This window comes from Papaver somniferum, chromosome 7, assembly GCF_003573695.1.
Source record: "Papaver somniferum cultivar HN1 chromosome 7, ASM357369v1, whole genome shotgun sequence".
NCBI classification, from domain to species: domain Eukaryota; kingdom Viridiplantae; phylum Streptophyta; class Magnoliopsida; order Ranunculales; family Papaveraceae; genus Papaver; species Papaver somniferum.
The window spans coordinates 135,244,678-135,259,834 of NC_039364.1; the positions used below are offsets into that span (position 1 = coordinate 135,244,678).

The 15,157-nt window shown below is 36.2% G+C and overlaps 1 protein-coding gene and 1 pseudogene across 1 annotated transcript; both read right to left on the reverse strand.

Annotated features, from left to right (window-relative positions):
• Positions 1–1,191: 1,191 nt before the first annotated feature.
• LOC113298506 lies at positions 1,192–3,814 on the reverse strand (annotated as a pseudogene).
• Positions 3,815–4,316: 502 nt separating this feature from the next.
• Positions 4,317–8,353, reverse strand: LOC113298505 (MLO-like protein 6). The gene is made up of 13 exons (XM_026547272.1): positions 8,192–8,353; positions 7,699–8,061; positions 7,471–7,587; positions 7,310–7,370; positions 7,144–7,232; positions 6,226–6,298; positions 6,193–6,194; positions 6,059–6,153; positions 5,858–5,948; positions 5,586–5,759; positions 5,465–5,500; positions 5,216–5,283; positions 4,317–5,144 (listed from the first exon to the last, which is right to left on the reverse strand). The coding sequence occupies exons 1-13, from the start codon at positions 8,315–8,317 to the stop codon at positions 4,571–4,573; spliced, it is 1,869 nt and encodes a 622-aa protein (XP_026403057.1). The 5' UTR covers positions 8,318–8,353; the 3' UTR covers positions 4,317–4,570.
• Positions 8,354–15,157: the final 6,804 nt, after the last annotated feature.

Consider the following 15,157-nt stretch of genomic DNA (forward strand, 5'->3'; position numbering starts at 1 on the left):
CAATTAAATAGAAGAGGGGTTCAACCCCGCTGTAAAGGTTTGTAACAAATTAGTTGTATATTGTGTTTGGTGGTGCTGGGTCTGATAATGGGACCAGTTCAACTGACTGGATTTGGATAGGGACTTGGTCCGGCTTTTACATATCAAAAAAGAAGAAAAAAAGTAGAGGAGGAAATACCGCCTGCAAGTACAATACTTGATGGTACGTATGTATACTTGAAAACCGAATTAACTGTAAAGCACTACGTATTTTCCTGCTTAGAAAATACAACAGTGTAATTTCCTTGGAAATCCAACATGATAGCATGCTTTCAAAGATGTAAAGAAATATTATGTATATATTCATGGCTTCTTCGTGGTAGCCATTACCGCCACCCACACTCCCGGTGCTTTTACGAATAAATAATGTACACCAGGTTATGTAGATTTTGAATAGATGGAGCCTAGTAGTATTATAGCTATTGCTTGATTATCTTTTGTCGAAGGAGAAATTCAGCGAACTAAATTTTTTTTGATAAATTTGGCTAGACCTGTTATCAACTACTGAGCCAATATCGATTTCAATTTGGGTACCAGAAGTAGTTGTAGGAGCAGTCACTGGTGGAGGCAGATCTCGCAAATTCATTTCTTGAATATCTTTCATTTCTTCTTCCATGAAACCCCCACCAAGTTTTGATCGGCGACGATTATGATGAGATGAAGAACCATCACTTTGGTATTGATGTTGATGAACTGGGGAACCTTCGCTATCCCTGTCCCAGTTTTCACTATCGATTATCGATAACCTTGGAGATGTTTGTAAACTATCCGCTTCATTATGGGAATAGCGTAACAGATTAACTGGTGGCGATAGTCTGTGCATCGAGTATGTTGCTTTAGATGGATAACCCGGTGACAATCGGTGAGATGGAGTTGCCGGTCTACTCGACGTTGGCGTACCTGTTGCCGTGCGTGACTGTTGGTTTTGCTTAATGTTCTTTCTAGCTGTATGGTGCCATTTTCTCAGAGCTGTTGCTACTCGGTCATTAAAAATTGTAGGTTTCAAACTCGAACCCATTTGAGTAACCAATGCATAGAGCGGTAGTGTAACGTAGCTACATAAGATTTGTATCAGCACCCTGAAAATGTAACGTTAAAATCATACATTTCTGGTAACTTGTTTATAAAGCAAAATCAAAAAGGCAGTCTGAGTTACCCCATGGAGATTCTAATGACAATATCCTCCAGGTGTGCATGAAAACAAGACCTTAACCCAAATTCGTACTGGAATATCAATATAATTTATGGTTAGTAGCTTAGATTTTAATATACGGTGTTTTCTGCTGGAGGTATATAGGATTAGCAGAGGGGTTAGAGGAAGTCAATTAACACTTACCGAAGTCCATGCGAAGAAAGCGAGTTGAAAGGCATTCTAGTGGAACAAAGAAAAATATTACAACATTGTTTAATCTCTAGCTAGATAAATTATTATTAGAGCAAATTCAGATTACTAGCAGAGTATATTTATCAGCAAAGCTACCTGAAAGAGAACAAAATGGATGAGGTAAAGAATGAGACGGGGACGATTAAACCAGAAGAGGTCATCAGCTGGTTGAACAACAAATTCTCCCTTCACTACATCTGTTTTTCCTTGTATTCTTAATCCCATTCTTGTTACAATCACTTGTAGCTTTGTTCCCACTGACAAAATGATCTGCACACAAAATAATTTATTAAGCACCAGACTTGTGTCAAAGTTGCTTTTCTTTCGTGGAACTGAGGATATGTATGTGCTCATAACATTTTTCAGATTGTCCTCCCTGGTATCATGTCAAACAATCAACTTTTCCGATAGTCGGAACTTGTTTACGGAGTTGGTTATCCTCGAGACGCATAAAACAACAAAATGAAGATAATGAAAAGTGAAACTCACAATAAATGGGATGAAGGGCAACCATAGATATGAATACCATCCTGTAAACAACAATGAAGATTCTCAGATGCACGCCCCCAAATGTTTGAAAAAAAAGAGCAGAAGTATAAGATATCTTATGCACATACCATGGGTGTTGAATAGCAGAAACAGCACAGCAAAGAACCAAATTGGTGGGCTATACAAAAGGGAAATATCAGAAACGTATAGCTAGTCATCAAATATAGAGGGGAGAGGAATTTATTTTTTTTCATTTCATATATAAACAAGATTAATAGACATACCTGATTCCTACAACCACTTTAAAATCTTCTTCAAGTGATTTTTATATATTTCTGGAAATCAAACTTGACCGAACTTTGTGGAGCCAAATGAGCCTGTAGACAAAAACATGCAGAATTATAACCATGTTACATAGGATGGGATATCAACTGGCCCAGGATAATCAGACTTGCCATTATGAATCCGTGTCGCAGAGTCAATCCACTTTAGGTACCGACCGACCGAATTGTCTGAAGAAACAAACCTGAATACCAAATGGTTAAATTGGGTGCAGGAAATGTATGAGTTAGTATGTGGCAGTTTAGAGATGTGCTAATTAGTTTGCATTCGAAATTGATTAATTAGTTAACAGGAGTTGGATATCAATTAGTTTTAAGCTAAATATCTTACAATCCAGATGAGTGCGGGAGAGCTGCTCCAGGAACTCAGGTGCCTTCTACCAAATGATGTATCTCTTGCAAACCTAAACCTCTCTGGATCTGCATAGCAGTTCATATTATTGACGCCAGTTAAAATTAAAAATTATGGAACACTTGGATATAAAACAGTATGTAAAAATGTACCATGTGTAAATTGGTATTCAGCCGTCTTTGTTTCCTTTTCCCATGACTTCCAGCGTCTCATCTGAAACCCCAAAAACAAAACAAACGAGAAACAAGAGTTGAGAAGGTGAGGGTTTGAGCTACAGAAAATCCCATCTGCTTGGTGCAGTCTATGTACCTTAAGCCTTCCCAAAGCCATGGTGACAATACAGTAAAGAACATGAGAGAGGGCTAATACAAATATGAAGATATGTAGCTGATGAATTCCATATGGTGACACAAGTGGCACTTTATTCCCCTGCAAGTAAGACATGAAACTAGTTAACCTTGTGTGCATACACAAATAAACAATAATATTATCATAGTTTATGTTTCTTCATGCCTTGGCCGCGCATACATCATAGTCTCCTCCTCCAGCTAAAGCGCGCCGATGACTTGAAAGTGGATACGATGAATTAGAGACAAGTCTACGGCCGGGAGTGCCCACTAAGTTGTTGGATTCATGGGAATCAGTATTATGAAATGCTGTTGTGACGCTGCCAATGTTGTACAAGTCATATTCTTGTTGCTTGCTACATGGATGCCAAGTATTAGCAACACTCTGTGGGATGCAAATCTTTGAGATGGGCACTTGTCCTATCGTCAGTAGCAATGAAATGAACCCTAGTAACATTAGCTCTGCATAAACAAATTAACCAAAACCCAAAATTAGGAATCCTATAGAATCATCATGTTTAATATAAGACATCGTCTGTACCTGCTTTGATCTTCTCAAGTGCTTCATACAGAGCTCGTTTGCGCTTCTTTGTCAACCACTACAAGTTTGAACCAAAACAAAATTACTATCCATTTTTAGCTAAACTTAACGAACTAGTAAACTCGGGGCTGATCATGTATACCTTCCCAATAAGGTGGATGATATGTTCAATTATGATAGAAATCAAACCAATGCAAAACACACCACAGCAACTGCCCAAGTTGGCGTCTGCTCTAACGAACGGCCACTTCCCGCCATCACAACAGGTCCATTACAAGATAATAAATCCAAGTTCGAATAAGTTAAAACCAATAATGAGGAGTGGGGTTTATAGAAAAAGATAGAGAGCAAAATTGGATGCAACGGTGTGGTAATACAACTCTGACTACTTTATCCTAATTTCTCTATATGTCCTGTAAGAGTTGCGTAACAATTTACGCAGGACTGCGACAATCTCCCTTATTCAAGTCTCTTACTAAAATTTGCATGATACTTAAATTTCTCCGACTTCCATTTTTTTGGATTTGTTACATTTTGTATATCTCTAGTTATAAGTTAAAAGCACAGTTGCTTACTCCAACAAGTTTGACCTTCTATGTTTGTCCAACTACTTACGATCCCGTAGATATCGATATCAATATCAACATCTTGTAGTGTTCAATACGCATATGCTAATGGAATTTCTAAGTGGTATTATGTAAACTACCTGAAATTTGTACCACTAATTAAATACTCCTACCAGGGTCCATTGCTATATTGCATGACAGCCCTCTAACTAGGGTAATTGAATAATTTTTTGTCCCAATCTATGGAAAAGAGCATTAAGAACAACAGCCAAGTAATATACATAAATGCGCGACATGGATGGCCAGATGGGACCTTGGAATGAAAATCACAGGCAAACTGTCAAGTGGTAAATGAACATATCGGATTTTTAACTCTGTATACTCAGTAAATGTGCATGATCAATTCAATGGTAATATACTTCCTACTGTACATGAATAATTTACAAACAATAATTTTAAAACCGAGATTGGTGCACCTTTCAGAAGAGCTGCAAAAATAACTACTCTTTGATCATCTTTTGTCAAATGAGAAATCTTTGGAACCAATCATAATTGGTTTTGGCCGGCTACTTTCCACATCGATTTCATGTTGACCTCTAGAAGTAGCCGGAGGAGCAGACGGTGGAGACAAATCCGACAAAGTCAAATCCTGAAACTCTTTCACTTCTTCTTCGGTTGGACCAACAAGGTTGGATCGGAAATGATGTTTGTGAGACGAAGGGCTATCAAGCTGGTACTCATGTTGGTGCATTGGAGACGGTGAACCTTCGCTATCCCAATTTTCGTTGTCAATATTTGATAACCTTGGAGATGTTTGGAGACTACTATCAGCTTCTTGACGGTAATAGCGTAAGAGATGAATCGGTGACGTTCCGTGCGTTGGCGTTCCTGGCCTACTCGACATTGGCGTTACTGTTCGTGATCGTTGGTTTTGTTTAATTTGTTTTTTAGCTGTATGATGCCATTTCCTTAGAGCTGTTGCTATACTGTCATTGAAAATAGTAGATTTCATGCTTGAACCCATCTGAGTAACCAATGCATAGAGTGGTAGAGTAACGTAACTACACAAGATTTGTATCAACACCCTGAAAATAATCAAATTTGGATTTCTTAGTAAATATATTTTTGATTAAGTGTGAGTCTGAAAATGCCTTACCCCATTGAGATTCTGATGACAACATCCTCTATATGTTCATGGAAACAAGATTTCAATCCAAATTCCCACTGAAAATATTAAATAACTCAAAAAATGAATTTGTCAACTGTGAAGTACCAGAACACTACTAATTAAACTTTGTTAGTAAACCCAAGCTGCCCAACTAGGCAACTGCCATTATGACTGATGCAAGGTTTTAAGGGAAATCAACTAATGTTACCGGCCGGGGACCCTAGTAGTACTACTTACCCAAGTCCATACGAAAAACGCCAGCTGAAAGGCATTCTGCGAGAAGAAAGAAGACATTTGCAACATTAAGTAATAATGACCGAGCGCTATTTCAGATAAGAAAAATGTGACCTTAGTATACCTGAAATAGAACGAAATGGATTAAGTAGAGAATGAGACGTGGGCGACTAAACCAGAAGAGGTCATCGGCTGGTTGAACAACAGGTACTCCTCTCACAATGTCACTTTTCTCTTGTATCCTTAACCCCATTCTTGTTATAATCACTTGTAACTTTGTTCCTACTAGCAAAATAATCTGCATTCAAATTAGTAAATTACAAACTGTCACCCCCAACTCTTTCGTAAGAAAGATCGACCAAGAGATTAAACTCAATAAATGTAAGAGGAGCTTACAATGAATGGGATAAAGGGTAGCCATAGATAAGAAAACCATCCGTGGGTGTTGAATAGCAGAAACAAAACAGCAAAGAACCAAATTGGTGGGCTACAAAAAAGGAAAAACATCAAAATCAAATACTAAGTCAAATAATTGAGAGAGGAAGAATCTTTAGCGCGTCCTAAGAATATATCAACAGAAGACAGAGGTCTACACACCTGATTCCGACGACTACTTTGAAATCTTCTTCAAGTGATCTATTTATGTACTTCTGAAAATTAAACTTGGTTGAACTTTGGGGTGACAAATGAGCCTGTGGATATACGACAGCCCGTTAGAATATAGTAAGTACCACTGTAATTAGCATACGAGTAATCCGACTTACCTAATGAACCGTCTCGAAGGGTCAAATAATCCACTTTAGGTACTGACCTAACAAATTGTCTGAAAAAGCAAACCTGATGATTCAATCGCATAAAACCCTAAGCATTAGATACTACCGACATAAAAATATATACTAGGAAATAATAGATATCGTTGGAAGGAGCATATATGCATTTTAAACGCAGGCTGTGTCAGTGCATCGAATTGTTGTTGTCAATATTATGACATTATATGCGTTTGAAATTGTAGCTGAAATTACCTACCGAATGTGTTGGGATAGTCCAAATTTTACGTCTCGTTACCTATGGGTCTATTATTCGCCTTGGCTACATCTAAATATTAATTAAGGTTGACTATCAATTCCTAATTTACAGGCTAAACTGCCATTTTCGTATTCTCTACCTTGTGGCACCTGGCATCAGGTGATCCTAGTTTTAGAAAAATACCATACGAAAAGTCAAAATAAACTTCAATTTTTTCTCGTGTATCATGTTAACAAAATACTGGAGAACTCATTAAATTCATTGAGTTATTTAGCCTTTATGGGTGTGTCCTACTCGTGAATCTAATAGCTAGATTAGGACAACCTAGTGTTGTATGTGAATAGGCTTACTTAATTGCGCAAGTGTCCACTATCTACACTCCCATCCAGGACCGTTATCACATTTGTTTTTGTTGAAACGAAAAGTTATATTGGTGTATCTAATAAATTATTTGAAGTTGACATGGTGTCGTAGGCTTGTAGAATTGGTTAAAATTAGCAAGCTTTAATGTATGATTAGTTATTTCATACTCCAGATCAATGACTATAACCTACTCAATTACTATTAAGTTTAAGCTGGGATCAGAACGAAGACAGTAAACAAGTCAAAGGCCATTTGTATAGTATTTAGGTTCTTGGTAGACGGTAAAAACCTACCACCCAGATGAGAACAGGTGATTTACTCCAGAAATTCAAGTGCCTTCTTCCGAATGATGTATCTCTCGCAAACCTAAACCTCTCAGGATCTGCATAACAGTTCATACAAGAGTAACTACTATAATTTATGAGAAATCTGTAAAATCGTTGGCAAGTAAAACTGTACCTTGGGTGAATTCGTATTCAATTGTTCTTGTCTCTTTTTCCCATGATTTCCACCGTCTCATCTGGAAAAGATAATAAGTTAATACAGTATAGAGAGACATGGATGCTAATACGTACTGTTGGACATCATATGCACGCATTTAGTGATTAGTTTGTACATACCTTGAGCCTTCCCAAAGCCATGGTGAGAATACAGTAAAGAACGTGAGAAATGGCTAAAACGGAAATGAAGATGTGTAGCTGATGAATACCATCCGATGATACAAATGGTACCTTACCCTGTACGTAAAATTTTGAATTAGAAAAACAAAGTTTTGCAACAAAATATAAACTTAACGCCAGTACGTAGTTAAAGCTTTCAGATGTTTAAGTTTAGGTTATAGTTCATGCCTTTGCTGCGCATACATCGGTGCTTCCTCCGGCTAAGACACGCCGATGACTAGGAGTTGAATTTGATGATAATCTTGAAATATTAGAGAGAAGTTTTCGTCCCAATGTAGCCACCACGTCTTCTGATTCATTGTCGTCGGCGTTACTAGATGTTGTTTTGTCGCCACCGTTGTTGTTCAATCTAGTTTCTTCTTCACCACTACATGGATGCCATGTAGCAGCAACACTCTTGGGTATGCAAATCTTTGAAATGGGCCCTTGTCCCACTGTCAGCAGCAATGATAAGAACCCTAGCAACATTAGCTCAGATTTGATCTTCTCGAATGCTTCATATAGAGCTTTTTTATGTTTTCTTTGAAACCACTGCAAATTTTGAAGCCTGAGTGTTATTAATCATCCGAGTAATATATACACTACAATACTACATGTAATTTAAAACTAAATTAGTTGATTTCAGTTTGTACATCACAAATTAATACTGGTAGGGTCGTACCTTTCCAATGAGGTGGATGATATGTTCAATTATGATAGATATCAAAACCAACGCAAAACACACCACTGCAACTGCCCATGTCGGCGTTTGCTCTAACGACCGACCTGTCCCTCCACCTCCCGCCATGTAACCGGGAATTGTTTTCAATTGTTTTTTTTTTTTTTTTTTTTTTAACAAAAAATGAGCATTCAAACAGTAGTCAACACTTAAAAATACAAATTTGATTAACAGTCTTTATCGGGGTGAAAGAATTTAGTTATAGAATATGATGATGAATGATTGATAAAAAGAATGAAGGAATGCACCCAGAGAGGTAGAGGAGAAAGATAGAAGAGATGATAAGAATTATGAGAGAGTTTTGAGTTTATAGAGAGGAATTTGAGAGAACTGTGTGACAACAAGGAAGGGGGAAAGGGACGACTTTTGACTTCATACGAGACAGATTCAAGGAGACCTGGGCAGCGCGGACGCGCCTAAAATGGCAAAAATGCCAGGCGTCCCCACCGTCCTCCACCAAAGCCTTCCCTCATGACGTGTCATTCTCTTACTGGTCCATGGCACTCAATCATGAAGCCACCGCTGCCCAAAAAGGATTTAAGGCTTCCCAATCCTGACGGGGAAGATAATGGGGAAGTGTAGCACTTCCGCTGAAATGGTCACGTGTCCGTGTTAGACTGCGTTCGATATTTAGATGTGTGCATCTTTAGGTTAGACACATCGGTGACATCTCATGTATATGTCACACACTATTTTATATGTATTGTTTTACTAGTATATGTACCTATTTTTGTACAAATTTGTTATTTATCAGTAGTTTATTAGCATTATTGAGAAATTACATTCATAATATATATATATTTCATTCGGGAATATCACTACTTTAATAACTGGTTCGGGTCCTAACTTTTCAGAATTGGTTCGTGTCCACGTAGCGTCATATCCGCATCACCGTGTTTGTGTCAGTGCAACCGAGAAGGAGACGGGTTGACTAGTCTTCTTTTACATCATAATAAGAAATGTGGTAGGACCACGATGATCTTTTTGAAGAAATTTTTTTTTTTTTCGTATCTTATTTAGTAAACTACAATTGTGAAAATCTTAGATACTATATGTTTTGACCCAAGTTAGTAATTCGGAGTACTGGAAAAGATGGCAAATATGCGAATATTATTCGTTTTGTCCAAATATAAATCCGGACAATTATTCGATTAACAGATTTATGATTCGCGGAACGGCGTACATGCGCGTATAATTCATTTTAGAGATATGAATTCTGCATGTAAAACTCTGCACATATTTAACCTGTAAAAACATTTTTTTTAACATAATCTCGTTGCATAAACTATGCTTTAAATGAACCATTCATCGATATATGCAATACAATCAGCAAATAACATGTTCGTTGGTGTAGGGATTCGATTCGTGTATATAGAACTTTAAAAGTAAAAACTCTGATATAGAATTATAGTTTGGTGACGATATGGCAAAGTATTATACGCGCCATATACTTATGGTTAGTTTATCTTTTTATGGTAAATAAATATGTTTGTGTTTGAGACAAAGGCTTTGTCCAATAAGGTTATGTTAATGTCATATCATGGATGCCATTAACATTTACCTTTAAATTAATATGAAAAGCTTCATGCTTTTGTTTTCGGTGCTCATAAAATAATAAAATTGTATCATCAAACAGTAATCTGCAAAACTTTATCCTACTAATTTTATTAATGGATATAATCCCTCGAATAATTTGTGCAAATAATTATATTAACTAACCTAATTAAGTAAGGTTACTGATTAGGTTAGACTAGTAATTTGATTCATAGTTAGTGTTTGAGAATAAAAATCATTTTTTTTGTTTTTTTCTTTGAAAATCTAACCTAAGTATCATATACGGTTAGGTCCCCAATCGTAAGTAGTACATACTGAAAACGTGGGGTACAATAACCGTCCAAATTTTTCGTTCGGCAATCTATATGGACTAAACTCCAATATAATTCCGAGAGTAAAAACTTAATGAAACTCAATCAAGGAAAGATATCAAAGAGATTTATCTCTTTCTAACACAATCAGTTAATCAAACAGATGTGAGAAAAACTCAGATGGTACCAAAGACCAATATCCAAGTGTAAATCAAGTTTTATCCAACAAACAAGGTCGGATTTAACAACTGTGATTGAACTACGCACAACCTATGATATTTTAATTATATAATGGAAATATAATAATGCGGAAAATAAATAACAAAGACACCAGAAATTTTGTTAACGAGGAAATCGCAAATGCAGAAAAACGCGAGACCTAGTCCAGACTTGAACACCACACTGTATTAAGATGCTACAGACTCTAGCCACTACAAGTTAACTTCGAACTGGAATGTAGTTGATCCCTAACCAAGTATCATACAGATTATGGTACAGTCGCATTCCTTACGCCTCTTGAATCTCGCAAGACCCTATGCACTTGATTCCCATATCTAACGTCCTTTATGTCCTAGGATTTGCTGCGACCCAAAATCGAAGACTTATAAACAAATATGTCTCCCACAGATAAGTCTATTCTATTTTTGGTTTTCGTCTTTAGATTCAAAGATCGATGTGAACAGGAAACACAACTAATAATCCAGTCTTATATCTCTCGAAGAGCAGCCTAGAATATTAGTCACCTCACAATAACTTAACTGATTTACAGAAGAAGTTATTGCGGAATCACAAGATTATGAGACGAAGAACTTTTGTGATTACTTTTTATATCTTACTTATCGGAAATAAATCTCGAGATAATCTTAGAGAAAATTAAACTCAATAAGATGGAATAATAAGATCAGGATACGCAACTATAGAGAAAATAGTTGGACCTGGCTTCACGAATCCCAAGCGAAGTCTTTAAGTCGTTAAACCTAGTAATGGTTTCTAGAAGAACTGAGAACCTAGTTTAAGAGAGAATCGACTCTAGTTTGGAACTAGGACACACATAAGTATCAGGATTATGTTTCCCAGCTGCTACAGTTTCTCCTTATATAGTTTTTCAAATCAGGATTGCTTACAATCAAAGCTAAGATAGCTTATTAACAAAGCAATCAATATCCACTGTTAGATGAAAACCTGACTTGATATTCAAGCTATGTTTGCTTAGAATATAAAAAACCAATCTCCATCGTTAGATGGTTTAGCTTGATACACACAAATGAAATATACTTATATTTTGAAAAAGAGGGGATACAACAACCACACCCAATATTTCGCTTAGCAATCTATATGGACTAACTCCAATATACTTTCAAGAGAATCAACTAGACTCAATCTTAATAAAGTATATCAAAGATTTATATCTCTCTTTCTCGATTCAATTCTTACTCAAGCAAATAGAAATTGGCGAGTCTAATTGAATACAAGAGAAATCACTTGAACGGTACCAAAGACCAATGTTCAAGTATCAATCAATATAAATCAACAACCAAAGGTTGGGTATTCTACTTGATTGATTCAAACGCACAACCTGTGATATTTCAATTATATAACAAAATATAATGCAGAAAATAAATAACACAGAAATTAGAAGTATTTTGAACGAGGAAACCGCAAATGCAGAAAAACCCCGGGACCTAGTCCAGATTGAACACATATTGTATTAAGCCACTACAGACACTAGCCTACTACAAAATAACTTCGGTCTGGACTGTAGTTGAACCCCAATCAATCTCACACTGGTCCAAGGTACATTTATGCTTCTACGTATCTGATCCCAGCAGGATACTACGCAATTGATTCCCTTAGCTGATCTCACCCACAACTAAGAGTTGCTACGACCCAAAGTCGAAGACTTTAATAAACAAATCTGTATCACACAGAAAAGTCTATGGTAATAGATAAATCTGTCTCCCACATAAACACCTACGAGTTTTGTTCCGTCTTTTGATAAATCAAGGTGAACAGGAACCAATTGATAAACCAGACTTATATTCCCGAAGAACAACTCAGTATTATCAATCACCTCACAATAATCTTAATCGACGCGGCGAAAGAAGATATTGTGGAATCACAAATGATGAGACGAAGATGTTTGTGATTACTTTTATATCTTTCCTACCGGAGATATAAATCTCAAGCCAATCTTTATGATTATACTCGTACGATAGAAACACAAGATCATATCACACAACTACAAGAAAGTAGTATCGTTCTGGCTTCACAATCCCAATGAAGTCTTCAAGTCGTTAACCTACAGGGCCTCTAAGAAACCTAAGGCTAAAGGAGAATCGACTATAGATTATACAACTAGTATCACACAGGAGGTATGGGGATTAGGTTTCCCAGTTGCTAGAGTTCTCCCTTATATAGTGTTTCAAATCAGGGTTTGCAATCAATGTTAGCTTTGTAACAAAGCATTCAATATTCACCGTTAGATGAAAACCTGATTAGATTCAAGCTAATATCTTTCAACCGTTAGATAGAAAACTTATCTTGTTACACACAAATGAAATGCACGATTTTAGGTTTGTGTAACCGTACCCAAACATGTACATTTGTTGGTTCAACGATAGTTAACCAAATGGTTAGCCATATGAGCGATTTCATATCAACCATATTCTTCTTACCATAACTAGTTCAAATGACTCAAATGAACTAGTTAGAGAGTTGTTCAATTGCTTAGATCTTATAGAAGTATACAAGACACAATCGAAGAAAATACGATTTGATTCACTCGAATTGATTCATGAACTTTATACCCACGGTTTGCAAACTTGCTGCATTCCTTAGTTTATAAAAGTATAAGTTCACGAGTAATCATTTTTAGAAAATAACCAACCTAAGTACGCGGACTAGGTACGCGGACTTAAGTACCCGGAATAAGTTTGTAAACAATTCACAAACTCCAAGAGATTTTCTCGGGACGAGAACCTCCGACAGTTCACAGACTGGGTTCCCGGACTCTATTCCGGTTTTCCTGAGCAGCAAAGTACGTAGGCTTCGGTTCAAGGAGTAAGGACTTATATATATATGTGTTACCACACAATGCTTAATTCCAACAATGGTTATATAATCTAAACTCTCATTTCAATCATTGAAACGTTCTTAGAGGACATTATATAGTTGTTGTTCACAAACTATTTTTCGTCAAAGCCATTTTCAAGTAATTGAAACATAATATGACTTTAGTCACTAGGTAAATATGAACTTGGCCAAAGCGAAAGCTTACCAACACATATTTCGAAAAATAGATAAGCGAGATAATCTCGGCTCGAAATAGAAAATGCGTATAATCAAATTCTATATATCAGAACGACTTTTGTCTCAAGAGAGGAGATAGAGTAAATAGACTTTTGAGTGATAGATAAGTTCAAGTCTCCAAATACCTTTTAGTCGATGAAGTTCCACCAGTTCCTTGAGTAGTTCTTCGTCTTTTATGATGATCGCCATGGAGTTCTTGAGATCAACTACACTTTTTATCCTAGTCCGAGACTTAGCTATAGTAGACTAAAAATCAAGACTTATAGTTTTGATCACAAACATTGACAAACATGCTTGAGATAGCAACGCATGCGATTTCGACCGAGCAGTGCTCTAACAATCTCCCCCTTTGTTAATTTTAGTGACAAAACTATTAATACATATGGAATACAAAAATAGATAAATAAACTTTTGTAGCTCCTATTCCACATGCCTAATCTTCAACATTACTCAAAATTTTCGTCACTTCCAAGTACTCCAATGATTCCAAAGATTGTACATTTAGCATCATCGTTGTTGAAAATCCGTAGCTATAACAATGAGAAAACAATAATTCTCAATCATTGTTATACGGTGTCATAGTATTATTATACAGCATCAAAGTTCAATTGTATCACAACTTCGACAACAATACTATGGTGATATGTATCACTCCCCCTTAGTCAATACTCCATCTCACATGGAAACCACTCCCCCTTACATAATGATCTGAAAACCATATGTATTTGTAGTGTGAAATACACATTAATTCTCCCCCTTTTTGTCAATAAAATTGGCAAAGGTACGAAAACGGGATCCTAACGAAAATTTTCATAGAGACATTTCATGACCAAAAGCAAGCACATATCAACTTATTTAGATGCAATCATAAAGCCGGAGCTAAATGCTTTCATCAAGGAGTTTATAAAGATGCAAGATAGCCCCTATAATAGTCCACAACTGCACTCCCCACAAAGATTTGGCAATTAAGCACAAGTTCAATTAAGAACTCTCCCCCATAAAATGTCATTCCCGAAAGAACAAGAAGAGCGACCTTAATTTCAAGAGAAAATAAAGATTTCTTTGGACATAACAAATCACATATGAATATGAATTTGAATCCCAATAATACTCAATTAAATTAACCACAAGAAAATCCATGATTAATATAATCGGAAATGCTCAACATAAGAGAACTTACGGAGCCGCACAGTATATACATAAAATATGGATCAGGGAAGATCAATACTGCGGAATAAACAAGGATTCATTCTATTTTCCGTCGCTATTTGCACAATGACATACAATAGACATAATCCTCGTAATCAAAAGTTCATCCTATCTTCCATCAAAAACATGACATAATAGGCTTCAAACTTTTGTAATGTCAAAAGCTCATTCATTCTTTTATCAATACATGCATATCGACATACGAAAGACTTAACTTTTGACAAAGTATGTGACAGTCATAATTCACATACGTAAACACACATATCCCATAACAAATGCAATATATAAAACCATAAAGATTAATACCTGCAATAATCATCTTCCAAACAATTTTAGAATTTAAACAAATAAACCTAAAAACATGAAGATGAAAACATTGGACATAACTATGTGTAATCACAATAATGGCTATTCCAAACTCTAGTTATTCTTCTAAAAAACAAGAAAGTAAAATTCTCATCCGAATATTTACTAGATATTAAGACCTTTGAAGAATTCTTTATCGTCCCCGAACTCCTTGTCGTCA

Coding starts and splice junctions, on each gene's coding strand:
- LOC113298505 (XM_026547272.1), bottom strand. CDS start 8,317: ATGGCGGGAGGTGGAGGGACAGGTCGGTCGTTAGAGCAAACGCCGACA. Junction 7,371..7,470: donor TGGCTTTGGGAAGGCTCAAG/GTATGTACAAAC, acceptor TATCTTTTCCAG/ATGAGACGGTGGAAATCATG. Junction 5,760..5,857: donor TACCCTTTATCCCATTCATT/GTAAGCTCCTCT, acceptor ATTTGAATGCAG/ATTATTTTGCTAGTAGGAAC.